The 27,750-nt window shown below is 43.5% G+C and overlaps 1 protein-coding gene across 1 annotated transcript; it reads left to right on the top strand.

Annotated features, from left to right (window-relative positions):
• Positions 1 to 824: 824 nt before the first annotated feature.
• LOC124615741 (odorant receptor 67c-like) lies at positions 825 to 27,750 on the top strand. Its single transcript, XM_047143822.1, has 3 exons — positions 825 to 923; positions 15,208 to 15,363; positions 27,619 to 27,750. The coding sequence occupies exons 1-3, from the start codon at positions 852 to 854 to the stop codon at positions 27,673 to 27,675; spliced, it is 285 nt and encodes a 94-aa protein (XP_046999778.1). The 5' UTR covers positions 825 to 851; the 3' UTR covers positions 27,676 to 27,750.

Here is a 27,750-nt window from a genome sequence, read left to right as displayed (position 1 = left end):
CTTTTTCAAACAGAGCAAGGCGGCGAGGGTAGACGAAGACCAAATGATATGTTTAACCCGCAGTGTTTGGAAGTTTTGAGGCCGGAGCTACTTCCGTAATATTTTGAATTCATACCGTTCCTGGGGCCCACTCATTACCGTGTACATAATCATGCCGTAGAAGCCTGTAGAAGAGGTCTGGGACTGCTTGGAACAGCGGTGAAACGTAGCAATGAACAGCCCCAAACTTGGCAGCTCTGTGGAACCCAATGATTGTAGGGTGGCTTCAACTGTTTATAGCATACCACAAGAAACACGAAAAACCACAAAGAAGATTCAGTCTGCCACTGCTCTTTATTTGATGGATTAAGGAAGCGAAGTGGTGCAGTAGTTAAGACACTGGAATCACATTTAGGAGGAAATGAGTTGAAATGCCCGTCCAGATTTCGGTTTACCATGATTTCATTTCAAAAGTCCAAGCCTAGTTTCATAGCTCATCCCAGTTATATGGATGCAAATGCTGCGTCTCCAATGACTTCATCGTCGACAGGACGGGAAACATAAACCTTCCTTATTTATTTCCGCGTAGTGGACTCGGTGCACACTGTTGATACGTGAGACGTTTGTCTTCATGACATCATGGTGATGGTCGCACGTCTTTTGTCCTTAGAGTGTAGTTGACGATCAAGACTAAAAAGTCACATCACTCTGTGAAAAACCAAGCTTCATGTCTACATTTGTTTCGTCTTTCATGTGCTTAATCTCAAAGAGGCGTTAGAGTTTCAGTTTTTATCGAACATTTGTGACATCCACAGCAAGTCGTATGTATGTTACAGGCAGGCGCGAGTGACCTGCTGGAGCTATCGGGCTTAATGCTGTACTTCATGGCCGCCTGTCAACAGTTATTCTTCTACTGCTGGTGCTGCGAGGAGCTCACTTACTTGGTAAGACTTCGCTGGACTCTTTTCTCAAGAATGGCTCTGATAACTGGAAGAACCAACACCTTCTACAGTATCACAATTTGTCCCAAAGATTATAAAAAAACATGAAACAAGTTAATTAATCGTTTTTGACCATTACTAGCTACCTGAAGTATGGAGAAGGTGTGTACGTACAAGTTATTCCGCGATCAGTCCCAGAGGACCACTGTGTGCTAAATGAACGCTGTGCCATCCTCTGCCAAATGTCATTATTTGGATACGATTAGGAGGCGCATGACGCCAACGTACTAATCTCCTGGCAGTCGTCAGTTTTCCAGGTGGTGCGGCCGCTACTTCTCGACTGACTCCACCCCTTTCTAGTCCACAAACCAAGGAGGAGCTGAGGCCATCCTCGGTTTCTTGCGCCGGATTGCCAATCTGATGAAAGCAGCTTGTATCGCATGCGGCTTGCAGGCTATGCTCACTGTTTGTCATCCGGCCGTTGTGGCCGTGCGGTTCTAGGCACTTCAGTCCGGAACCGTGCTGCTGCTACGGTCGCAGGTTCGAATCCTGCCTCGGACATGGATGTGTGTGATGTCCTTAGGTTAGTTAGGTTTAAGTAGTTCTAAGTCTAGGGGACTGATGACTTCGCATGTTAAGTCCCATAGTTCTCAGAGCCATTTGAATCACTGTTTGTTGCATCGTACCCAGAGTATGAACGAAGCGAGAATAAGCGTAAGGAGAGCAATTAAAGAAGTGTTATACGACATTGAAAGTAAAATTTTGCCATCCGATCTGACTAAAGACCCTAAGAAGTTTTGATCTTACGTTAAATATGTACATGGCTCTCTTATTTCACTCAGTGGCAATACTGGCACCGAAATGGAAGATAACAGAGCGGAAACCGAAATGCTGAATTCAGTCTTCCGAAGTTATTTCACAGCGGAAGATCATCAGTCATCGTATTAACATTGAAATGACAAATACTTAGATAAGTGATCGCATATTAGAATAGTAACTACAATCGCTTAGTATTAGAAAATCATCAAAGCCAGATGAGATACCCGTAAGATTCTACAGAAATTATGGGAAAGAATTTACATCTCTTGCAGCAGCAGTTTATCGTAGGTCGCTGGAGCAACGAAGCGTACCTAGCGCCTGGAAAAAGCACTATAATTCTAGTTTTCTGGACGGTCGTAGCACAGATACACTTAATTATAGGCCAATGTCGCTGACTTTCGTCTATTGTAGCATCATGGAACGTGTTTTATGCTGATAAAAATCAGTTTGGATTCTGCATATAGCGGTATTGCGAATCTCAGCTCGCTCTGTTCCACCATGAGTTCCACAGTGCTATAGAAATCAGCGCTCAAGTTTAAGCCGTGTTCCCGCACATCAGGAAGGAATTTGACACAGTCCAGTACCGCTGTTTAGTGAAGAAAATAAGAGGGTGCCTAGTATCAGACCAGATTTTCGACTGGGTTCAAGGCTTCCTCGCAGAGAGAACCCAATACGTCGCTCGTAAAGGAACAAAATCGACAGACGTAAAGGTAAATTCGGGAGTACCTCAAGGAACTGTGATAGAACCGTTACTGCTTGTAATATATACATATGATGTAATAGAAAATATCAGAAGCCACGTAAGGTTATTCTCAGATGATGCATTTGTATACAAGAATGTAACAATATCAGAACACTGTGGCGCTTTGTAACAGGACCTGCAGCGGATTGATGAAGGGTGCACGGATTGGCAGTTGATCCTGAACATACAATAATATAACATATTGTGCATTCATAAGAAAAGCAATCCATTACTTACAATTACGCTATTGATACCAAATTGCTGCAGACAGAACCTACGGTAAAATATCGATGAGTAACCATCCCGAGAGACCTTCAGTGAAACGACCACATTAAACAAATAGTAGGAAAACCAATGCTAGACTGAGATTCACAGGCATAATCTTACGGAAATGTAACTCATCCATGAACGAGGTGGCTTACAAAACGCTTCGTCGACTAAATCTTACGCACTGCTTATCGCTATGGGACCCTTACCATGTAGGACTACACAACATATAAAAAAAGACCCAATGAAGAGCAGTGCATTTCGTCACAGGGTCGTTTGCTCGGTGTGAAACGTTTGGCTTAGATTATTGTGCATAAGAACCACTGTAAACATTATAGAAATGTCTATATTGGTAATCCAGGGAGAGCTGTGGTAGTTAGGTCATCAGAACACAAGAGAAGCTGGAGACTACGAAAGACAGATTCAACCTTTGCAGAATATTGTTAAATAGAAAATCACGCATACGACGCACATTGTGGCTTTTACACTGATTCAAATTAGTGGAATGCAGAGATTGTTGAAGGAAAAAGGAATAACGAATAAAAGGTGAACTGAAACAGGGGATGTTGCTACACACTAGTGAAATCAAGGAATCAACACAGTAAAACTTCTGCTCCCACACATTTATTTTCACAACGTCCATTTACAGTGAAGAAGTTATATATCGGCTGCAGAGGGCAGCACAATCTACAGTCTTAGCACAACACCAACAGATGGCGCAAGAGTATTTATTCCGCAATATCCTCCCCACCCTGGTCCATCTCGAGGGGGATGACCAGCTGGGCCAGTCGATAGATCTTCATACCATCTGGCTGGCGGAGGACGATGCACCGTATTTTATTGTCTCTCCCGTGCTGCACTTCTTCCACCACAGCCCTCTTCCACAAGTGCTGTGGTTTGCTGTCTTCTTGGAGCAGAACAATCTCTCCAATTCTCTGATTCCCTTGTGAAGGAATCCCTTCACCTCATGGTAGTGTCTTAGCAGCAGCAGGTATTCAGTCTTCAACCTAAATGTCCTCATTGATCTTTTGTCTTAGTCGGAATTCCTTGCAAGGCAGCTTCTAGTTGCTGGCTCTGGCCCACATGGAATTGTTGTTAATTTCCTACCATTTAGAAAGTGGGCTGGCGTCAATGGAGTATCGCTCTCACCTTGAGTGATGGGTCGTGAGTTTATTGCAGCTTCTATGCTGATCAAGGTGGTGTTCAGACTCTCTTCATCCATCTGGGAGCGACCAAGAACTTCCCTCAAACAGTGCTTGACATAGCCTACCATGCGTTCCCACCAGCCTCCCCACCATGCCGCACATGGTGGTATGATTTTCCAACTGATTCCATGGTGGGCACAGCAGAGCTGTATGTCAGTATGCTGAATGGTTTTGAAAAGCTCTGGCAGTTATGAGTTGGCTGTATGGAACGTTGTAGCTTTGTCTGAGTAGACAGTGGCTGGTAGGCTCCTATGTCCTGCAAAGCGTTATGGGGCCATCAAAAATCTGTCAGTGGTCGTATCAGTGGCATGTTCAATATGAATGGCCGTGTCGTGGCACATGTGAATAGGACCCTGTATGACTTCTTTGTCTGATGTCCAGATTTTACATATAATGGTCCACCAAAATCGATGCCTGCTACTGCAAATGGTCTTGAAGGCTGAACTCTGTCCAGTGGTACTAGAGTCTCCATCTCTTCATAGCGGTGACTTGTGTATTATCTTGCATGGTAGGCAAGAGTGAAGAACTCTCCAAACAGCTTGTCATCCTTGCAGAATCCAAAATTCTTCTTGCAGGTCCCCTAACACAATCCATACACCGAGATGATGCAGTCTTACATATGTGTGTCTGATGAGAAGCTCAGTGAAATGGTGACGTCCATCCAATATAATTGGATGTTTCTCTGAGTATGACAGTGCAGCACATTGCAGCCTACGACCAAGGCGAAGGATGCCAACAGATATAAAAGGACTGTATCGAGTGTTCTTTGATTCCTTGGGCAATTGTTCTCCCTTATGCTGTGCAGACAGTTCAGCAGTAAATAGTTCCTCTTGAATTCTTCTGCTTCAGTAGGTGCGTGCATTTTTTAATTCCAAAGCACTCAAACTGCCACAGATTTTTTTTTTATTTCTTGTTATGCTGATAAATCGAAATACAAAGGCTGTTATATGCAGTACTCGCCAGTATGAACTAAAGCTTGCTATGTGCAGTAGTGGTTCAGTGATATTGATCAGTGTGATATTTGCTCTCGTTTTGGCTTCTGGTATTGATGGAGGTTGGGCTGGGATGTCCAGTGGCCAGAACCGCTTGTCTTCTGAAAGCCATGGTAGACCACACCACCAGATATCAAGAGTGACTAGCAGGTTTGCTTCTAGTCCCCCTATGAGATGATCTGCAGGATTATGGCTTCCTGGACAGTGCCTCCATTGGCTGGATGTGGTGTATATCAATATCTCTGTCACTTGATTACAAATCAAGGTTTTTCTTTTGTTCGGATCACTCCTTACCCATTCCAAAGTGACTGTCAGGTCACTCCACAAGGTAGCTCTGCTTGCATCAAACCGTGTTTCCTGGCAAATGTAATGAAGGAGTTGTGATCCACCAATGCAGCAAGTAAATCCAACCTAGGTAGAGTTACCTTCTTGACAGGAGCCAGTCTGTTGTTGCTACAGACAATGCACACAGTGTATACAGTTTCGGTAGCTGTCCTTATATACTAAACAGCGCAGTAGGCTCTTTCAGATGCATCACAGAAGACATGCACCTCTTCAAAGCCAACTGTGCCCATCACCCCTATCAATCTACGAAAATGCAACGATGACAAGTAATGAAGCTTTGAGACCCATTAATGCCAACGAAATGCAAGATTTGTGGGCAAACATGCAACACCCCTCAGCTATGTGTCTCGGAAAATTAGCTTTGAAACGATCCCAACAGGAGTGAACACATCAAGGGAGTCATAAAACTAAGTGGTTGCTAGAACATTTCTCTTGGTAACCAGTTTGTTCATTAGATCTTCAGATATCTTCTTGTGGTCACTGCAGGCAGAGTCATTTTCCGTGTTCCAATTAATTCCTAAAACTTGGGCCGTGGACTTTGTTTCAAGGCCTTTGACATCCAATATTGCCTTCAGATCATTTGAATTAGTCCCCCATTTGGACAATGGAAGATTTATCTGCTGGAAGAGCTCTGTCAATTCATGATAAATAATTGCAGCGGTGTCACTATCTCCAACACTCCCCACGAAATAGTCCATGAATACTGAGTTGTTTACAAGTCCTGGAGCTTGTGGATATTTTTCACTACTTAGTGCTGCTAGCTCCCTTATGGCAGTTGACAAAAGGAATGGGCTTGGTGCAAGTCAAAATGGCAAACGATTGAAGCGATGATCTTGTAGGCACCATTTCCAGCTTGTTCAATACGATACCAAAAGAGCCTCGTGAGTTCTCTGTCCTCTTCATTCAACGTTAACTGCAAGGAAGCTTGGCCCATATCACACACTAATCCCAATTGAAGTGTGCGGAATCGTAATAAGGTTGTCAGAATATCCGGAAGTAAATTTCGTCCTTTTTCGAGGGTATCATTCAGCGACAGAGGCTCTGGGTCATGTGAGAATGCATCGAAGACTATTCTGTACTTCACACTTCCACTGCTGCGTTTCTTCACGATGTGGTGTGGCAGGTAGAATGTGTTTCCAGCAGTACAGTCCTCAGGTGCTACCTCTAACTAACCCTTCTTAATATATTTTGACATGATCTCATGGTAAATGACCTTCAACTCTTCATTCCCTTGTAGCTTGTTTAATAAGGAGCGAAGGCGCGCTTCAGCAGTTTTGCAGTTGCAGGAGAAAAGTGTATCCTTTCTTCGAGGTAGGGGTACAACTCTGCAGCCATAGTCCACATAGTATGACTCTCAGAATTCTTGACAAATAGGGTGGTCCATGGGTGTTAATGCTCTCTCTTGATGTTCTCTTATCCCGATTGCTCCAGGTCCCAAAATCGGTGCACTGACTCATCAGACATATCACTGAAGCCTCCCTGAATAAAGTTGATGGTTGCTCTGCTCACAATGGTTCTAGATCTGTTTCCACTGAGAACTTACCCGAAGATTGTTGGGAGGAGAAGAAATGATGGTGATACCTTGACTGATCGTTCCAAAGTCACGATTCTCCAGTAATAATCAGGTTCCATTCAGGATCTCGGTGGGTAAATCTTCGGTGTCTCCTTTAGGATCTGCTAGCGGTGTACCCCCTCATGGCCATATTTCCTACATCTTGTGGCACTGATGGTTGCAGTGAAAAATTATTTGTGCTTTCAAAGGCAGTCACTGATACACCATGTCATCAAAAGTATCTGGACACTTGGCTGAATATTACTTATAAGTTCGCGGCGCCCTCCATTGGTAATACTGGAATTCATTATTGTGTTGGCCCAACCTTAGACTTGATGACAGCTTCCACTCTCGCAGGCATACGTTCAGTCAGGTGCTGGAAGGTTGCTTGGGGAATTGCAGCCCTTTCTTCACAGAGTACTGCACTGAGAAGAGATCGATGTCGGTCGGTGAGGTCTGGCATGAAGTCGACATTCCAAAACATCCCAAAGGTGTTCTATAGGATCAGGTCAGGACTCTGTGCAGGCCAGTCCATTACGGGGATGTTACTGTCGTGTAACCACTCCGCCACAGGCTATGCATTATGAACAGATGCTCGATCGTGTTGAAAGATGCAATCGTCATCCACACATTGCTCTTCAACAGTGGAAAGCAAGAAGGTGCTTAAAACATCAATGTAGGCCTGTGTTGTGATTATTATTTATTTATTTATCGTATGGCAATACAGACACATAAGAAACAAACAGACAAATCACTAATATAACAAACGTTAATAATTGCAAACCAACATTACTAATATAACAAAGTTTACGGATTACAAACAAACATCAAGTCTATTACTATAATATATCGACTCTGGAGTTGCGAGCAGGAAGTCGTCGGGGCTCCCATTATAGGCTCTTCTGGAACACTCTTCAACAATGTGGCTGATGGTCTGACTTTCTCCGCAGTCACACTGAGGGGATGGTATTTTACCCCATTTATACAGGGAGTGAGCACATCTGCCATGACGAGTTCTAATCCTATTTAGAGTGGTGTGTTGTGATATTGCCATGCAAAACAAAACGGGGTGCAAGCCCCCTCCATGAAAAGCACGACCACACCATAACACCACCACATCCGAATTTTACTGTTGGCGCTACACACTCGGGCAGATGACGTTCACTGGGAATTCGCCATACCCACACCCTGCCATTAAATCGCCACACGGTGTACCGTTATTCGTCACTTCACACAACCTTTTATCGCTGTTCAATCGTCCAATGTTTACGCTCCTTACATCAAGCGTGGCGTCGTTTGGCATTTACCGGCGTGTTGTGTGGCTCATGAGCAGACGTTCGACTGTGAAATCAACTCCCGCCTAACTGTCATAGTACTTGTAGTGGATCGTGGTGCAGTTTGCAACTCCTGTGTGATATTCTGGATAGATGTCTGCCTATTACACAATACGACCCTTTTCAACTGTCGGCAGTCTTTGTCAGTCATCAGACGAGGTTGGCCTGTATGCTTTTGTGGTGTATGTGTCCCTTCACGTTTCCACTTCACTATCACATCGGAAGTAGTAGACCTAGGGCTTTTTAAGAGTGTGAAAATCTCGCGTACTGACGTGTGACACAAGTGACACCCAATGACCCAATCACCTGACCACGTTTGAAGTCCGTGAGTTCCGTGAAGCATCCCATTCTGCTCTCTCACGGTGACTAATGACTACTGAGGTCGCTGATATGGAGTACCGGGCAGTAGGTGGCAGCACAATGCACCTAATGTGAAAAAATATGTTTTTGGGGGTGTCTGGATACTTTTGAACACATAGTGTATGTGGGAATAGGTGGAGCACCCCATCATATTAAACTACTCCTTCCTCCTTGAGAGGGATGAACTGTAAGTGGATTCGAAAGTTGTTATCTCCAGAGTAGTGCTTCCAATGACAGTTGGAGAAATTCAGTCAGTGAATGGTGAATGAAACTCGACTGACTCCCTGTGTCCAGGATGGCACGTGTCTGTTTGCTCTTACCAGTTGGTCCTACGATATTCACACAAGCAGTCTGCAGGTATGTGAAGTTAGAAGTCATAGTTTCAATTTTATATACTGTTGTGGTATGGCTACTACTGATGGAAACGTAATGCTCATCCTCAAATTTCGCACAGGACGCCTTTTCCGTTTGAAACACCGATTTTTGTTGTTGCCATGTCGAAGGCATAGGAAGCAACGGTTCATTGTCTTGAGGGCGTCTATTCTTGCCTGCAAACTTGCAATTTTTGGCAGTCTTGGCCCAGTGCCCTCTTTTGTCAAACTACACACAAACATTTTTCGTTTCTTCTTCTTGTCCCCCTTCGTTTTAACCTTTACATGGAAGGCAGATGCTGTTGGTAGGTACATAATTTTCGTGTGGAGCAGTATCTCCACGAAGTTTTCGTGTGTTGATAGCTCCTTTCACCTCTTTGTTTAGGAACTTCATAAGGTGTGTGAGGTTCCCTTCTTCAATCTTTCGCCTTCGGGCATGCACTAGCCAATTTTTGCAAATTTCTTCAGGAAAGGCTCGAAGAAGTTTGGGTGCAAGCACTCTCCCATAAGAGTCCACTTTTTCTCCTAGTGCTCGTAGTGCTTGGATGTGCTTATGGCACTCAATGTAGGTGGAATTGAGAGCCTCTGGACTGCCTGAAGTCCAAGTGTTAAGATTTTCCACGAAAGCCAGGTGACTTTGGATAATTCTGTTCTCATCCCCATATTCGGATTTCAAAATTTGCTTAGTCTGCTCATATTTGTCAGCTGTAACAGCAATGCCATCGACCAAGTCCTTAGGTTCCCCATCAAGATAACAGTGGAGGAATACATGCTTGTTAATAGTTGATACCACTGGATTCTCATCTATGGAAGCTGTGAACTGCTCCAAAAATCGAGGTCAAGCTTCTATGTCCCCTAAGAATGGGTGGAGTTTGATAGGCAATTAAAAACGTACATAAAAGCGTGTTGTTGAGCCGCTGACGTCGCATTTCTGTCCCCTGAGCTTGCTCCTCCTAGAAGGCCTTTCGCCTTTCGGAGGGCGCGTTTGCATTTATCAGTATATTCCTCACAAGCTGCTGTGTCGGCTTCGTTTTCAGAGTCATCCAGCAAGTCCTGTATTGTATCGTTCAGTCTGGCCCATTCTTCCAATATTTCCTGTAGGCGTTCCTGGAAGTGTTGGAATCCTTCCGTTGCTGTAGAACGCCGGCCGCTGTGGCCCAGCGGTTCTAGTCGCTTCGGTCGCGGGTTGAAATTCTGCCTCGGGCATAGATGCGTGTGATGTCCTTAGGTTAGTTAGGTTTACGTAGTTCTAAGTCTAGGGGACTGATGACCTCAGAAGTTAAGTCTCATAGTGCTTAGAGCCATTTGAACCACTTTGTTGTAGAACCATCGAACGCGTTTATTTGGCTGACGAAACGCATCAAGTTCGATCGCAAAGTCGGCCGCTTCCGCCGCAGTTTTCCCAAGTTCGTAGCTTCTGCTTCTGTCATGGCGAGTTGGTGGTTTTGCTTTCTGTTGCGAGAGTGCATTCAACGACAAGACACCCCAATCAGTTCGATGCTGTCGCTAAGGGATGGCACTGTCCAGGAGTGTGAGCTGTTAGCAGCCTCCTAGTGATGTTTGCAGTTCTCAACAGTTGGCACGGCTGTGCAAATTCGACTTCTGCAGCAGTGGTCGCTGTTGCTAACATGGCGATGCTGTCTATTAATACTTTAGCAGGCCCCTTTATGCTTTGCAAATAATACGCCAACATCACATACAAATCAATCGATCCTTAGTGTCCTTTGTTACAGCTTCAGAGCAATGCCACACCTTAGCTGTGTCAGCTGAACGTGGCGTGATGTGACCGGATCTTGAGATTGAAGTCGCTCAAAACCTTCTCCACCGGCGTCGAGTCCTCTTTAATATGTAGTAGCACTCTATCTCTTCATGTAGTCCCGGTTTCGGCACCAAAATCTTGCTACACACTAATGAAATCAAGTAATCGACACAGTAATACTTCTGCTCCCACACATTTATTTTCACTACGTGCATTTACAGTGAAGAAGTTACGTATCCGGTGCAGAGGGCAGCACAATCTACATTCTTAACACAACACCAACAGATAGCGCAAGAGTCTTCATTCCCCAACAGGGGAAGAATTCAGCGAGACAAAGTGAGGTGGAGAAAGAAAATGGCTCTTTTTTGGGAGGGGGGGGGGGCATACCTCAACCTGTGCAAACGGAACCCTTAAAAGAGGACCACTTCGCTTTCTCTGTCCGTCCGTCCATCTGCCCTACTCTTGAAAACCCTTTTTGTCATGAACTGGTAGACGTATAAAGTTGAAAGTTATGTCACGTAATAAGTTTTATAGTCTCCTGGCGATGTAATAAATGCAAGCTTCTAAGTCAGTGCAATCAAAAGATACGGCCGCTTATGTCACAATTTCGATACTCGCAAACCCACTCGCCAAAGCTATAGGGTGCTTCCTGTTAACCTGGAATCTAACAGACGGACGGATAGAGACAGCCGGATGACAAACGAACAATGTTATCAGAAACGGGTAGATGTGTATTCGTTGCAGCTGATGTCACCTACTGAGGTCTACAGTCCCTTGACGGTGTAAGAAATTCAACCTTCCAAATCATTGCAATCAAAAGATATGGCCATTTATCTCACATATGTTGATACTCGCAAACTCGCCCATTAAAAACTATAGGGTACTTCCCGTTAACCTCGAATCACCAAAATCGGCAAGAAGCAAGGAAGTAAAGGAAAAATCAGAAAATTATTAATTTGTAATTATACCACATAAAACCAACTTCAGACTTTAAATTAAGACATTCTCAAAAGTTTTAGAATTCTCGGAGCCAATATCTTGCCAGTATCAACGTCGATACCAGGCAAAAATCGCAGAGATTCTCAATTCCCGGGATGGATGAGCTGTCTCTATACAGAAAAAGTTTGTACGCAGCTCTCAGAACGCGAGTCCTACTTTTCAACTGGCCATTTTTTTAATGGTCACACAAATTAAGAATTTTGTATCTCATCATTGTGTATATCTTCTGTATCAGCAATAATCGCGTAAGTCGCACATTTTATCTGTGATTGCGACATTCAGTTGACAGCTGACGATTGTTTTTATTTACTCATTCACCCATTATAGTCTAATTTGTCAGGGTGGGAAATTGACCTTTGTTGCTAAAATTTGCAGTTAGTCAACAAGTTTATGGCATTTTCGGTTTCGCATGTTCATGTGCTACGCCAAATCATACCTAATGTTACTACATCAATCAAAATAATGGTGCTATATTTCTTTAACGCCTGCAGTTACCATTTCCAAATTGTGGTGGCCACCTCCACGCTAGTCTATATGCAGTTTTCTATGACATCACTTTCCACTCCAATTCGGGTATGCCTTTTGCCTGATTTAAACTCTGTTTTTATTTGACTTTTTTCACCTGATACTATCAGTACTGTCACAACAATAATGATGTACCTATTACCAGCACCACCACTTTAATTTTACTAAAACACCTGCTACTAATATTTACGGTATTAGTGTTAATATTTACTACGATTGATCTGGTCTAGTTAGTGTTTGTTTTGATCTGTATATTTGTTTGCTCAGTGATTGTGGAAGCTCATTTGAGTAGTCTGCTTTCTTGTCTTACTAAACTCATTATCTGATTACTTTGATCGGAAGAATGTGGAGACACGTTGCTGTTATAGGATTGTATCTAGTTGTCTCTGTATTGTAGCTAGGCGGTCATGCTCTCAGATCTAGCAATGGCTCAGATATTTTGTACTAAGAGCACCAGTGTGTACACTGCGTTCTATGGCAGCAGAGAATGCTGCCTAAAAGGAACTATTGTAATACAGCACTACTTCTTAGTTTTTCTGCCTAACATGTTTGACCGCACCTGTGCCATGTGAAGTACAGCCTTTGGACCTTACGCGGCAACTACTTTTTTTCATGCACAAGCAGTGTTATTCCGTGAAACGTGCATTGCTGTCGCGTTGTCACTAATGTAGTTATTACGAACTACTCATAGTTTCATCACGCGAATTGTCAATGACTCTACCCTAAAGCTCGTGATAGTATTCTCATTTGTTTGCTTCTCTTGTTGTTAAGCGGTGTCTGATTTCACTGTAGTGGTGCATCCCTAAACTGAAACTTTCTGTATGTTATTCCCATTACTTTTGTTTATGATGGTCGCGTAGGGCTTGCTTTTCATTAATGTCACAGCCTTGCTCCGTCACACATGCATGATAATTCACTTACGCTCCATATGCAGCCAACAGCTGGACATACGAAGTAAATAATTTAGCTGAATGTCTTGTGGCGTCACCGTAACTTTCATCTTGTCTTTGGTTTTGAACACATTTCATCACTAAAATCATGATAATCGTAAAAACTCTTCGGTACTCACAAAAAAGTTTCACGAAACAACAGGGGTTAATTTTCTCACTAACTTCATTAAAACATCATGCAGTAGATTCAATCCAGTCCACCCATTAACTAATCAAAAACTGGTTCAAATGGCTCCAAGCACTATAGGACTTAACATCTGAGATCATCATGACGTCACATGATATCCGTTCAAGTTCGTTTGTTGATCCTTCAACCCAGATTTTTTACTACAGAGGCCAACCAGCTCTCTGACCAAACACGCCGAGCTACCGTGTCAGCTAGGTTCGAACCTGCGACCGTAGCAGCAGCGCGGTTCCGGACTGAAGCGCTTAGAACCGCTCGGTCACAGCGGCCGGCATTAAATAATCTATAAAAACGATTTGTAGAACGAAACATATTAGTAACTGAGATAAAAACGAGAAATCCCAGTAGAAAAAACAAAATGTTTATGCCCAATTACTTAAATCATAATTTTTGCTTTAAAACACTTTGCTTTTTTCAGGCATATAACAAAATAAGGATCCTCTGATAAGACCAAAATTTGGTGGGATATGCTTAGGCAAGAATAGTAGCAATACGAAAACGTGTGGAAAGTTTCGGCCTTTGATAAAGAATTTCTGAACACTCTGACTCATAGGAAACTCCGCCAGTCACCCGATAAGATGGTCAACCACTATTGCATTTCACGATAAATTAAAAACCTGACATGCCACGAACACCATACGCTGCAAGTGAGAACCATTAAAATTCACCACTGCTGTAGCTACGTTTTGTGTCAGAAGTTAACTTGTAAAGAGAACGATTGCTATCCAAGATATTTACTGACGACGAAAAATTGTGGGTTTGTGTAACATCAAAAACAGAAAGTAACGGCTGAACCGCAACAAGAAAGCACAGAAGTTTCTGCTCATGCGCACAGGACTCATTTTATGCTCCTATTAGAACAATAAAGATTTCATATTTTGCTGATTGTATGCTGTGAATGTAACCATACACTCTGACATTACTTTCCAGTAACAGCTAATGTGATTTTCGTCCGAAATTGGAAAAAAATATGTGGCAAGGCAACGTAACAATAATCGCCCTCCTTTCCACCCTCATCTTCCATCTGTCACTAACATCCCTGCGCCCTACGATCGTGTATTCTAATGATTTTTCTCTTCCGCATCCAGAAATCGTCAGAGGAACTCTTCCACTAAAGTAAATACTGTTCAGCTTGACTTCACGACTTCAACTTCAAACCTGATAATATATTCCAAGCATGTAGAAACTAATTCAGCCTTGGAAGTGCGCTATAGATCACGAAGGGAAAGCTGTTAATAATTAGTGCGGTGTTTGTAGTAAATCGTGTGTGTGTTTGATGGGAAGATAAACAACACACTGTCTCGAAAGTTTATTTTCCCTCATGTTGTACGTGAGCCTCATCGGAAACACAGAGAATAGCAACATCTGTGTGTGTAAATAAGAGAAGGGGTAAAACGTATGGATCACGTAAGCGAAAAAGTAGACTGTCATTGGGGTGAAAACTGCTATGTGCCCTGGCTACAGGTGAATTCGGTTCCTGTGATTTATCTTTACTGAAAGGCTTCCTCGTTTCATGTACTAATATCATGTTTCGTTTCCCGCAGTTGTTGAGGAGAGTGAATATAGTATTTAGATTTTATACATCAACTTGTCGTTGTAACATCAGCAAAGAATACATTAAAGAACAGCGTATAGTACATACAAAATAATAATAATTGGTTTAATTAGTAAATGAAAATAAACATTGTTGTAAGTCAACTCCATATCTATTTGATGGGAAATTTTCCCTGTGTTATTTTTTCTCATCTAATTTTTACATCGTTACAGCTGTTCACAAGTGTATGATACAGTACAGTAGTCACTTTCTTATCTCAATCGATAAATTTAAATGAGAACAACTTCTGAAAATACTTCACCTTTTTTTTCTTTTTTTGAACGATCAGGGTCTAGAAGTGGGCGACGCAGCATACGACAGCGGCTGGGAGGACTGGGACGTTTCGTCCCAGAAAAGCATCGTCATCATCATATGGCGTTCACAGAAGGCTTTCACCTTCAAAGGCGGCTGGTTCTATACACTCAACGTCGCAACTTTCGTTGATGTGAGTTGCGTTAACACTTTTCTAAAACTTGTAATAACTTTCGAATTTTTTGCTATTCGTAGGGCATATACGGAACCAACAGACCACACATTTTTATCCACCCACTCACATGAAAATATACATTATCTGAAATTTACAGTCATCTTGTAATAGAAATGTTATGCTGTATAGTGAGACAAACGCAGTAACACATTAGATCGATTTAATATTTAATTATTTAGATTTGGTACTGGTATACACTCGTGTCCAAAATTAAAGCAACAAATTGAAATTTTGCAACGTTGTATGTATTTTGCTACAAAACAGCATACACAGTGGCAGTAAAGTAGAAACAATTTTAAGAATACAGAACGTAAAGAACTGCAATATGCATAACGCTAGACAAAAACGTTCTTCTTTTTTCCCAACTTAACGGGTTTACACACACATTCTGACAACTGGTTAAGGTGCTCAGTATGGGGTGTGACCACCTCTGGCAGCAGTACAGGCCTGACAATGACGGGGCATGATGTGAATGATGCCATCAACCTCATATTAAGGCAATAACGCCAATTCTTACTGCAGAGCTGCTCGCGAGTCTTGGGGAGTGGTTGATCGATGCTGACGTGATGCAGCCCGTCTCTCTAGTGCATCCCAGATATGCTCTTTGGGCCTTAAATCGCGTGAGCGAATAGGCCACTCCATGCGTGCAATATCATCCTTTTCCAAGAAAACATCAACCACCCGTGCTCCATGAGGTCGTGCATCATCGTCCATCAATACGAAGTCTGGCTCCATAGCACTTCGCAACAACCGTACGTGATGTCCCAAGATGTCATCACGATTCCTGACAGTAGTTCAACCTTGCCGATTCACCCATGTAATTTGATGAAGAGATGTCCGAGAGGTCAACATAATCCCTGCCCACACCATTAGGTATCCTCCTCGATATCGGTCTCTTTCCGCAATTTTTGGGTCCTGAAACCGTACTCCACGTTCCCTCCAGATGCGAACCCGCCGAGAGTCATTCTCGAGACCAAATCGGGACTCATCTGTGAACAGAATCAGCCTACTGTTCGACCGTACAAGTAGCATGTTGACGGCATGTTCCCTTCTGTGAAGACGCGTCAGAGGTGAACGTACAGCAGGTCTTCGTCACTAAAGGCCACTCTGCCGAAGCTGTCTGTACTCCGTTTGCCCCTACATAAGGCGTCCAGTGGATGCTGAGAGGTCAGCTGCCAGTTACCGTGCAGTACTGAGGCGGTACTGTCTTGCCCTTATAGCCAAATAACGGTCCTCTCTTTCTGACGTCAATCGTGGTCGGCCCTGTTATGGTCTTGGGGATACAATTTCGGTCTCTATAAACTGTCGCCGTGTTCAAGAAGCAACAGAACGAATAACATTAAGCCATCGGGCCACATCAATTTGCAACTGCCTTCCTTCCATTCCTCCTATGGCCCTCCACCGCCGAGAGTCAGGTAGGCGTCTTCTATGTGCCATAAAGCACAGTGTGTGTGTACACAGCGATTGTGGATGTGGGACTAGCCGGAAAACACTATCCTGTTTGATAGGTGCCCTGACGTCATCTTTGGCGTGGTTGTCCGTTGGCCTGAATGCCGTCTTACGTGCAGAACACGGCATCTGTTGAGAGTGTGTATGCTTATATCGTGAATTAGACACAGGAGGGGGAAATAGAGGTTTGTTGCCTTAATTTTGGGCACCAGTGTACATAAGAATCAAAACCGCAAAATCATAATATACCGCTGGAACTTTACCACAGCTGATTTTAGAAGTGCCTCCTCTTTCTGTTGGCCATATTGTAATACAAAATGTTTCATGTAATATTTTCGCTATCTGAAGATTGAAAATGATAAATACTATTTTTTTTAATTAGTAGAAACTTCATCTACATCTACATCCATACTCCGCAAGCCACCTGACGGTGTGTGGCGGAGGGTACCTTGAGTACCTCAATCGGTTCTCCCTTCTATTCCAGTCTCGCATTGTTCGTGGAAAGGAAGATTGTCGGTATGCCTCTGTGTTAGCTCTAATCTCTCTGATTTTATCCTCATGGTCTCTTCGCGAGAAATACGTAGGAGCGAGCAATATACTGCTTGACTCCTCGGTGAAGGTATGTTCTCGAAACTTCAACGAAAGCCCGTACCGAGCTACTGAGCGTCTCTCTTGCAGAGTCTTCCACTGGAGTTTATCTATAATCTCGGTAACACTTTCGCAATTACTAAATGATCCTGTAACGAAGCACGCTGCTCTCCGTTGGATCTTCTCTATCTCTTCAATCAACCCTATCTGGTACGAATCCCACACTGGTGAGCAGTATTCAAGCAGTAGGCGAACAAGTGTATTGTAACCTACTTCCTTTGTTTTCGGACTGCATTTCCTTAGGATTCTTCCAATGAATCTCAGTCTAGAACCTGCTTTACCGACGATTGATTTTATAGTCATTCCATTTTAAATCACTCCTAATGCCTATTCCCAGATAATTTATGGAATTAACTGCTTCCAGTTGCTGACCTGCTATATTGTAGCTAAATGATAAAGGATCTTTCTTTCTATGTATTTACAGCACGTTACACTTGTCTACATTGAGATTCAATTGCCATTCCCTGCACCTTGCGTCAATTCGTTGCAGATCCTCCTGCATGTCAGTACAATTTTCCATTGTTACAACCTCTCGATATACTACAGCATCATCCGCAAAAAGTCTCAGTGAACTTCCGATGTTATCCACAAGGTTATTTATATATATTGTGAATAGCAACGGTCCTACGACACTCCCCTGTGGCACACCTGAAATCACTCTTACTTCGGAAGACTTCTCTCCATTGAGAATGACATGCTGCGTTCTGTTATCTAGGAACTCTTCAATCCAATCACACAATTGGTCTGATAGTCCATATGCTCTTACTTTGTTCATTAAACGACTGTGTGGAACTGTACCCAACGCCTTGCGGAAGTCAAGAAACACGGCATCTACCTGGGAACCCATGTCTATGGCCCTCTGATTGTCGTGGAGGAATAGCGCGAGCTGGGTTTCACACGATCGTCTTTTTCGAAACCCATGCTGATTCCTACAGAGTAGATTTCTAGTCTCTTGATTTCTGCCGAACCGCGATTGTTATAGTCCCAACGGCTGACGCCTTACATCTTGATTTCTGCCGAACCGCGATTGTTATAGTCCCAACGGCTGACGCCTTACATCGCGTTGTATTGTGGAATAAAAACGAAAATAAATTTTGTACACGATGTATCCTGATGTGATGACAAACTGTTGGTTCTGTAAGGTGCTAGTATTTGTGGACATACAGGGAAAACCTCCTCTGAGCTTTCATTCCGCATTTTACCAATGCCATTCGTGATTCTCTTATATTTGCAATGTAAGTTCCTCATCCACAAAGGCCACCTTTCAATGTCTATTCACTACGGTGTGATGGTATCGCTCGAATTTTGTCATTGGCGACAAAATTCGAGCGACACCACAACACTTTCCTCGTGACTCTTACGCAACACGTCTGGACTCTGTAGGAGAGACGTGTTACAACCAAGTCAGTATTTACTGGTTGCAAGAGCTCCTGCATCTGCATAGTTGGAAACGACTGCGCATGAGGAAGGAGTACAGTGTCACAATAACGTGAATGGTGAGTGTACCGTGTTCAAAGATTTAGAGGTCACTAAGTCCATGCAACATTATGCCTCTGCACACCACGACGCCTGAGCCACCAAAACGACCAGTTAGACAATGCTGGACCTGTCCTCAAAAGGCCGGCCGGTGTGGCCGAGGGGTTCTAGGCTCTTCAGTCTGGAGCCGCGCGACCGCTACGGTCGAAGGTTCGAATCCTGTCTCGGGCATGGATGTGTGTGATGTCCTTAGGTTGGTTAGGTTTAAGTAGTTCTAAGTTCTAGGTGACTGATGACCTCAGATGTTAAGTCTCTTAGTGCTCAGAACCATTTGAACCATTTTTGTCCTCATAAGGCGAGAGGTGGGAACACGTAATGTTCCCAAGAACATGTTTGTTTTCGTGGTTCAGGTGTTATGATGAGGGGTAGCATAATGTTGCATGGGCGTACTGACCTCTAAATCTTTGAACACGGCACATGCACCTGTCAATGTTCTTGTGACACTGTACTGCTTCCCCGTGTGTATGTTTTCCTCGTTGCTTTCGAACTTCATTTTTGTGGATCACATCCAACAGCAGTGATGGAAGAGCGCTTTCAACGACAGGATATTCGGAGAAAGGACTGGCCTACCCATCCCCCCGACCTAAATTCATCGAGAGCAGATGGCATGCTTTGGGAAGACGTATTGGAACCTGTCCACATGCACGACCACCCAGCAGTTGTCACACTCGCTGGCTGAGTAGTGGAATACCCTGCCATCAGAACTTCTCTTCAACCTTGCAGCTGGGATGGGGGGACGTTTCAGAGCGTGCCTTGTTATCCATGGTGATTAAACACCCTATTAAGAACCATGTCACGCCCTTTATAATGTCCAGTGGACCAACATAAATCGCGATGTTCAGTGTAATTATCGTCTTTGAATAGAAGTGGCTTTTCTGTTCGTCTCATTGTGTGTTTTCTCAGTTACTTCCAGAACTACAAGGGTCACTCCAAAAGAAATGCACACTATTTTTTTTTTTAAATCCATCTTTTATTCTACATGTTTGAAAGTTTTACAGTGTGTAGATACATCCTTTAGGAACAATATTTTCATTTCTCCACATAATTTCCATCCCTCTCAACTGCCTTACGCCATCTTGGAACCAAGCCTGTATACCTGCATGGTAAAATTCTGGACCAACCCGTTGGAGCCACTGTTTGTCAGCATGCACAAGGGAGTCATTATCTTCAAACAATGTTCCACGAAGAGTCTTTCAGTTTCCCAAAGAGATGATAGTCAAATGGAGCCAGGTCAGGACTGTAAGGCGGGTGTTTCAGTGTTGACCATCCGAGTTTTGTGATCGCTTCCATGGTTTTTTGACTGACATGTGGCCGTGCATTGTCGTGCAACAGCAAAACATCCTGCTTTTGCCGATGTGGTCGAACACGACTCAGTCGAGCTTGAAGTTTCTTCAGTGTCATCACGTATGCATCAGAATTTATGGTGGTTCCACTTGGCATGATGTCCACAAGCAAGAGTCCTTCGGAATCGAAAAACACCTTAGCCATAACTTTTCCAGCATAAGTTATGGTTTTGAATTTTTTTTCTTGCGTGAATTTGCATGCTGCCACTCCATTGATTACCTCTTCGTCTCTGGTGAAAAATGATGGAGCCATGTTTCATCACCTGTCACAATTCTTCCAAGAAATTCATCTCCACCTTTCTCGTACTGTTCCAAAAGTTCGCTGCATACCGTTTTTCTTGTTTCTTTGTGAGCCACTGTTAACATCCTGAGAACCCATCTGGCACAAACCTTTTTTAACACCAACACTTACACTATTCTGCAAACACTTCCTTCCCCTATCCGAACGTAGCGTTACAATTCGTTCACTGTGGTGCATCTGTCAGCAGTCACCAATTCGTTAACTCTCTGCACATTGTCTGGAGTGTGTGCAGTACGAGGCCTGCCTCTGTGAGGACAATCATCAATATTGTCGTGCCAGCTTTCATCATGTAACCTGCTTGCCCACCGACTAACTGTACTGCGATCGACAGCAGCATCTCCATACACCTTTTTCAACCTCTCGTGGATGTTTCGGACTCTCTTGTTTTCACAGCACAGAAATTCTATGACGACACGTTGCTTCTGACGAACGTCAAACGTAGCAGCCATCTTGAAGACGTGCTGTGATGGCGCCGCTCATGGGAACAAGTTGAACTAAGTTTGAAAACAAGCGGGAGGGATGTATCTACGCACTGTAAAACTTCCACACATGCAGAATGAAAACTGTATTTTTACAAAAATAGTGAGCATTTCTTTTGGAGTGACCCTTGTATGTCGTAGCAGTTCTTCCCATGTGTAGTTCGAGTTTCATCATCCGAAAGTAACTTCCGTCCGCAATTTTTGCACACCAGTGTGTGTCAGTAAATTACACCGTATAGTATTTGAAAGTACGTCCTAATACGCACAATGTCAGACAGAATTAATCGCTCATCTTTATATATCGTGGCCCTTAGGCAGTCGTTATAACTGGGCAATATTATTGTACAGCATATTTAAGGTTGCTTCCAGAGAACGAAGTGTTATCGCACAAATTTTATGTCAAATTTTGGTGATGCAAACGTGGATGATATGGACACCAGATATTATTAGATCCTTGAGCTGGCTTATAAGAGGAATAAGGAATGGGAAAATGTTGATGAGTGACAAAACGGAGAAAGCAATCGAAACATTAGGGACGCGCTCAGAGACTCTCTTCCCAAACATTCTGCTTCAAATCTTTCAAAAGCTGCGACACTGTAGCAAATAAAACAGTGACCCGAATATAGAATAAATTTCCTTTACTTTGCATCTATGGCCACAAACTTTTTGTTAACAGATTACCAGTTTCAGTCTATAATGACCATCTTCAGATCTGCAGCAAAATATGAGGAAGCATAAGTACACTAGCAGATTGTCTACAGTTTAAAACAATAAATTAATCATAATGAAAAGTATTACTGACAGACATATACATTTGTGTGCTTTACGTATGAAGTATCTGAAACTGGTCATTCTATAGGGAGCATTAAGAATTGTATGCGTATTCTACACAGAGTGGGAAAAGGCCCTTCTGTTAATTTCTTAGAGAAGCTTGAAATTTACATTGCAAAAAATGAAAGAACCAACAAAACTGCTTAACTGCGGAGCGATTTCATGTCCTTACGTACTTTGCTCTGCTTCACAATGTTTAACTTCAGTCTTCTTATTTTTCTTTGTTGGATTTCAATTCCCCCCCAGAGGTGGGGCGGGCTGGCAGCAGCACAATATGCCACTCTGCAGCCTACAGAAAAGTCAAAAAACAGAATCAGGAGATATGAAAAACAAACAAAAGCAGGCGATAAAATGGTGACTGTTAAAAACTGAAACATGGAGGAAAAATTACGACGAAAATATAAAAACAAAACGGTCGGCGATGCTGATTAAAACACATAGTAAATATACAGGTACAATTACAAGAACACAGTGACAGTCTGGTTTCTGTTCACACGAGATAAAAAAACACAACTAGCGACAGTATGGTGGCTGTTCGCAACCTTGACAGAGGACACACAACACTGAACACTCACTTAAAACAGCACTATACAGGTGACATGGTGGCAGATAGGGGGCAGGGGGGAGGACCCGGACCGATGAGGGGGGAAAAGGTGGGGGAGAAAGGGGGGAGGAGAGGAAAGGGAAAAAGGGGGGCTGACGGAGGAAGGGGACATAGTAAAAGGGAGGGACTGGGCGGACGCAAGAAGGAGTGGGAAATCCAGTGGAGGGGAGAGCAAAAGGACTTGGGGGAGAGAAGGGGGGCAGGGAAAAAGGGTAGGAGGGGAAAAACGGAACTGAAGGGAGGGAGAGCGAGTCTGGGAAAAGGACAGAGGAAGGGAGGGGGAGGTGAGGATCAGAGTTGATAGGAGGGATAAATGGAGGGAGAGAGGGCATCATCCGGGAGGGGGAGTCGACGCAAGCCACCTTGGGAAAGGAGATGAAGGGTGTAGAGGTGGAGGGTAAGGGGGACACAACAGTGAAGGCGCAACAGAAGCCTTGGGGTTGGAGAGTAGAGAAGCAACCAGGGGACGTGATGGATCAATGTGGCAAGAGGTGTAGAGGCCACAAATATGTTTGAGGGAAAGGAGCAGATGGGGGAAAGGAATCAGGTTGTAGATGATCTGCATGGGGGACAGGAGGCACATACAGAAGGTGAGCCAAAGTGTGTGGCGCTTGAGTATCGGGAGGGACTTATAGAATTTTGGGGGGGGAGGTGGATATCCAAGTGGGACTGGCATAACAGAGGATGAGATGGATTAAGGATTTTAAGGTGTGGAGGATGGTAGAGAGGTTCAACCCCCATGTCCAGCCAGAGAGGAGTTTGAGGAGTCGGAGGCAGTTGTGGGCTTGGGATTGGATAGAGTGGAGATGAGGGATCCAGGTGAGGTGACGGTCAGTGTTGAGGCCAAGGTAGGTGAGGGTGGGCGAGAGGTGGACAGGACAGGCGCAGATGGTAAGGGAGAAATCAAGGAGCCAGAAGGAGCGAGTGGTATGACCTACGATAATCGCCTGGGTCTTGGAAGGATTGATTTTCAGGAGCCACTGGTTATGCCATATGGCAAAAAGGTCAAGGTCATTCTGGAGAGGTCGTTGGGACATTGAAGGGTAGGAGCAAGGGCAAGGAATGCAGTGTCATCGGCATACTGCAGGAGGTGTACTGGAAGGGGACGGGGTGGGGTTGGGGCATAACTGCCGTGTACAGGAGGAAGACGACAGGGGAGAGGACAGGGCCCTGGGGCACACCCACAGAGGGGTAGAAGGTGCGGGAATCGGCATTATGGATGTTAACATAAGAGGGGCGGTGGGAGAAGAAGGAGGCAAGCAGATGGACATAGTTGACAGGAAGGGCGTAGGTCTGGAGTTTAAACAGGAGAGCGGGTGCCAGGGAGACAAAATGGCAGATCGACAGGAGTTAAGCTGGAGGGAAAGGAGAGGAGATGAGTGAGACATAGGATTTGGTCATCGACAGAGAAAGAAGGTCGAAAGCCACATTGGGTGTTTGAGAGGAGAACTTCAGTCACTGAACGCCTCTGTTATGTGTACACTACTGGCCATTAAAATTGCTATACCAAGAAGAAATGCAGATGATCAACGGGTATTCATTGGACAAATATATTATACCAGAACTGAAATGCGATTATATTTTCACGCAATTTGGGTGCATAGATCCTGAGAGGTCAGTACCTAGAACAACCACCTCTGGCCGTAATAACGGCCCTAATACGCCTGGGCATTGAATCAAACAGAGCTTGGATGACGTGTACAGGTACAGCTGCCCATGCAGCTTCAACACGATACCACAGTTCATCAAGAGTAGTGATTGGCGTATTGTGACAAGCCAGTTGCTCGGCCACCATTGATCAGACGTTTTCATTTGGTGAGAGATCTGGAGAATGTGCTGGCCAGGGCAGCAGTCGAACATTTTCTGTACCCAGAAAGGCCCGTACACGACCTGCAACATGCGGTCATGCATTATCCTGCTGAAATGTAGGGTTTTGCAGGGATCGAATGAAGGTTAGAGCGACGAGTCATAACACATCTGAAATGTTACGACCACTGTCAAAGTGCCGTCAATGCGAACAAGAGGTGACCAAGACGTGTAACCAATGGCACCCCATACCATCACGCTGGGTGATACGCCAGTATCGCAATGATGAAAACTCGCTTCCAATGTGCGTTCACCGTGATGTCGCCAAACACGGATGCGACCATCATGATGCTGTAAACAGAACCTGTATTCATCCGAAAAAATGACGTTTTGCCATTTCTGCACCCAGGTTCATCGTCGAGTACACCATCGCAGGCGCTCCTGTCTGCGATGCAGTGTCAAGGGTAACCGCAGTCACGGTCTCCGAGCTGATAGTACATGCTGCTGCAAACGTCGTCGAACTGTTCGTGCAGATGGTTGTTGTCTTGCAAACGTCCCCATCTGTTGACTCAGGGATCGAGACGTGGTTGCACGATCCGTTACAGCCATGCGGATAAGATGCCTGTCATCTCGACTGCTAGTGATACGAGGCCGTTGGGATCCAGCTAGGCGTTCCGTATTACCCTCCTGAACCCACCGATTCCATATTCTGCTAACAGTCATTGGATCTCGACCAACGCGAGCAGCAATGTCGCGATACGATAAACCGCAATCGCTACAATCCGATCTTTATCAAATTCGGAAACGTGATGGTGCGCATTTCTCCTCCTTACACGAGGCATCACAACAACGTTTCACGAGGCAACGCTGGTCAACTGCTGTTTGTGTATGAGAAATCGGTTGGAAACTGTCCTCATGTCAGCACGTTGTTAAGTGTCGCCACCGGCGCAACCTTGTGTGAATGCTCTGAAAAGCTAATCATTTGCATATCACAGCATCTTCTTCCTGTCGGTTAAATTTCGTGTTTGTAGCACGTCATCTTCGTGGTGTAGCAATTTGAATGGTCAGTAGTGTAGTTTGTCGATAGTTTCATCTAGTATAGAATGCCTTACATACTGACTTCGTTTTCGTACGTTGTTCGCATAACTGTAGTATTTTCTTGTCCCTTCTCTGTTTATATAATATACTGCATTAACTAGATAATCTTGCGCATACACTGGTACGGAGTTTTATCATTCTTTTCTTGCAACGGCATTCCGGTAGGGTAAGAGGGGCCCTCTGGCGCTCACATTCTTCTAACCACTTCTAGCCTATGCATAATTCTGACTTTAGTGCTAACAGAGGACGCTGATTATGTGCGGCAGTATGTTTTCTTTCATTGTGGCTTCTTTAGCTATTTTTTGTGTTTTATATAATTCTGTGTACTATGAAAGCTGTTTATTATGTATGTCATTATCTATAATATTGGCACTTGAGCATGTGTCAATCACTGTCTCTTAACTCTTCCTCCTTTTAGCAGTCTAACTTTTGTCGTGTTTTATTTCATCGCTTTTTATTACTGTAATGCTTCTTATACCTTATAAGCCCATTAAGGCTTTACCGATTGTTTCAGCTTTATTTTACGTTTTTCAATTAATCCGTGAAGATTTGTGTATGCCTACAGTAGCGACATCTGGTGAACTTACAACACAAACATCTCTTGGCTACTGTACAGCAGTTCATTTTGAACAGTAGTGCTGCTGACAAGATGATTCTTGCTTATGCTGTTATTTATATATATTTGACAGCACTGACGCTGCTTTTGCGTTCAACATTGACGACACCACTATGGCTGCAGAACATGAGGGCATTGTTTTTATAAAACAGGCATTCCTCTTCGTACTTAAAGCGCACAAATGTATATGTATGTCAGTAGTAGTTTTCACTGTGGTCTGTTTTATTGTTTTACGCTGTAGACAATCTACTAGCGTATTTATGTTTTCCCATATTTTGCTGCAGATCTGAAGTTGGCCATTATAGACTGAAACCGGTAATCTGTGGGTAAGAAATTTGTTACCATAGACGTGAAGTACAGGAAATTTATATTGCTTCAAGTGTTTTCTGTCCTTCCTGTACCAACCTCAACCTTCAGTCGTGAGCGGAAGATCAGTTATTATCCACCTCTTGATCTATTAAAAGATTTAATCGAATCTGTATTTATATAATAACATAAAAATAAATATGATATTGTAATATAAGTAATAATTGTGGATCGCGTAACTTTTGCGCTTTTATGTAGCCAAAACAACTTTTTTTGACCCAAGTACAGTATACATGCACAAACATAAAAAATATATATAGCCACTGTTGTTGTTTTATAACCAATAGAACGTTCGTCATCATGATTAAAGGCAAGAGTGTCCTGTTATCATTGATCCTGTTGTCATTGACCTGCATTACATCTCGCCCAGACTATGCCATAACCAAGACGTTCCAACATTGTTTCCAAGGCATTACAGTAGGCAATCAGCTTTGCACACAATGTTCATTTCTGACTTGATCCCAGAACCTTTTTCGTCTATACCTTGTGTATTATTAGATACATTCAAAGGTTTTGAATCTGGATGTTTGTAAACTGCAGCAGACGCATCGAAATAAAAGAAAATGTAATGGAAATAAAAAGCCATTCACTATTGGAAGGAAATTGAAAGGTAGAAGGGAGAATGCAAAAAACGTCCCCCCCCCCCCCCCCCTGAAAAGCAAAAAACAATCCTGTGTGCGGGTCTGGTGCTGAACTAAGTCTTGTCACAGGTCATTACAAATTTCCTTGCCCATCCTCATCCAGTGCGAGCTTACGCTAATGACCTAGTTATGGATAGGACGGTATACACTACTCTTCGCGTCAATGGCCTGAAAGTAACGACATGCGTTAATAGCAATGGCCAACTGGTACTTCTACTTGAAGCATCAGCTATATTCTGAAACGTAAATTCTTTCCCGACAATTTCCAGTCCCTCTTCTGAAATTACTGCTGGACGAAAGCAATTTTCCTACATCCTACAAATGAAAAACATTTCCTATTCGATAAACACCGTACTATCTTCCGTTATTAGTATTATTTCTTTAACAACCCTAAGTGTATACATCAACTACTGAAAGTAAATTTAAGTACATTGTATTTTACACTGCATACCTGTGTACATCATTCGCAGAATACTGATGGAACTTTATTTTCAGCTCATCAAGCTGTCTTTCTCCTACTACACGGTTTTACGAAGTATGAGAGAAGAATGAGAAGAGGACGAAATGATCTAGATTTTTTTTTGCTGATGAATATGTGGTGCATCACGCATGCATTTCGGAAACTCA

This window comes from Schistocerca americana, chromosome 5 (assembly GCF_021461395.2).
Source record: "Schistocerca americana isolate TAMUIC-IGC-003095 chromosome 5, iqSchAmer2.1, whole genome shotgun sequence".
Taxonomy (NCBI): domain Eukaryota; kingdom Metazoa; phylum Arthropoda; class Insecta; order Orthoptera; family Acrididae; genus Schistocerca; species Schistocerca americana.
Note: the sequence above shows the minus strand (reverse complement) of the source record. Positions and strands in the feature narration are given on the sequence as shown.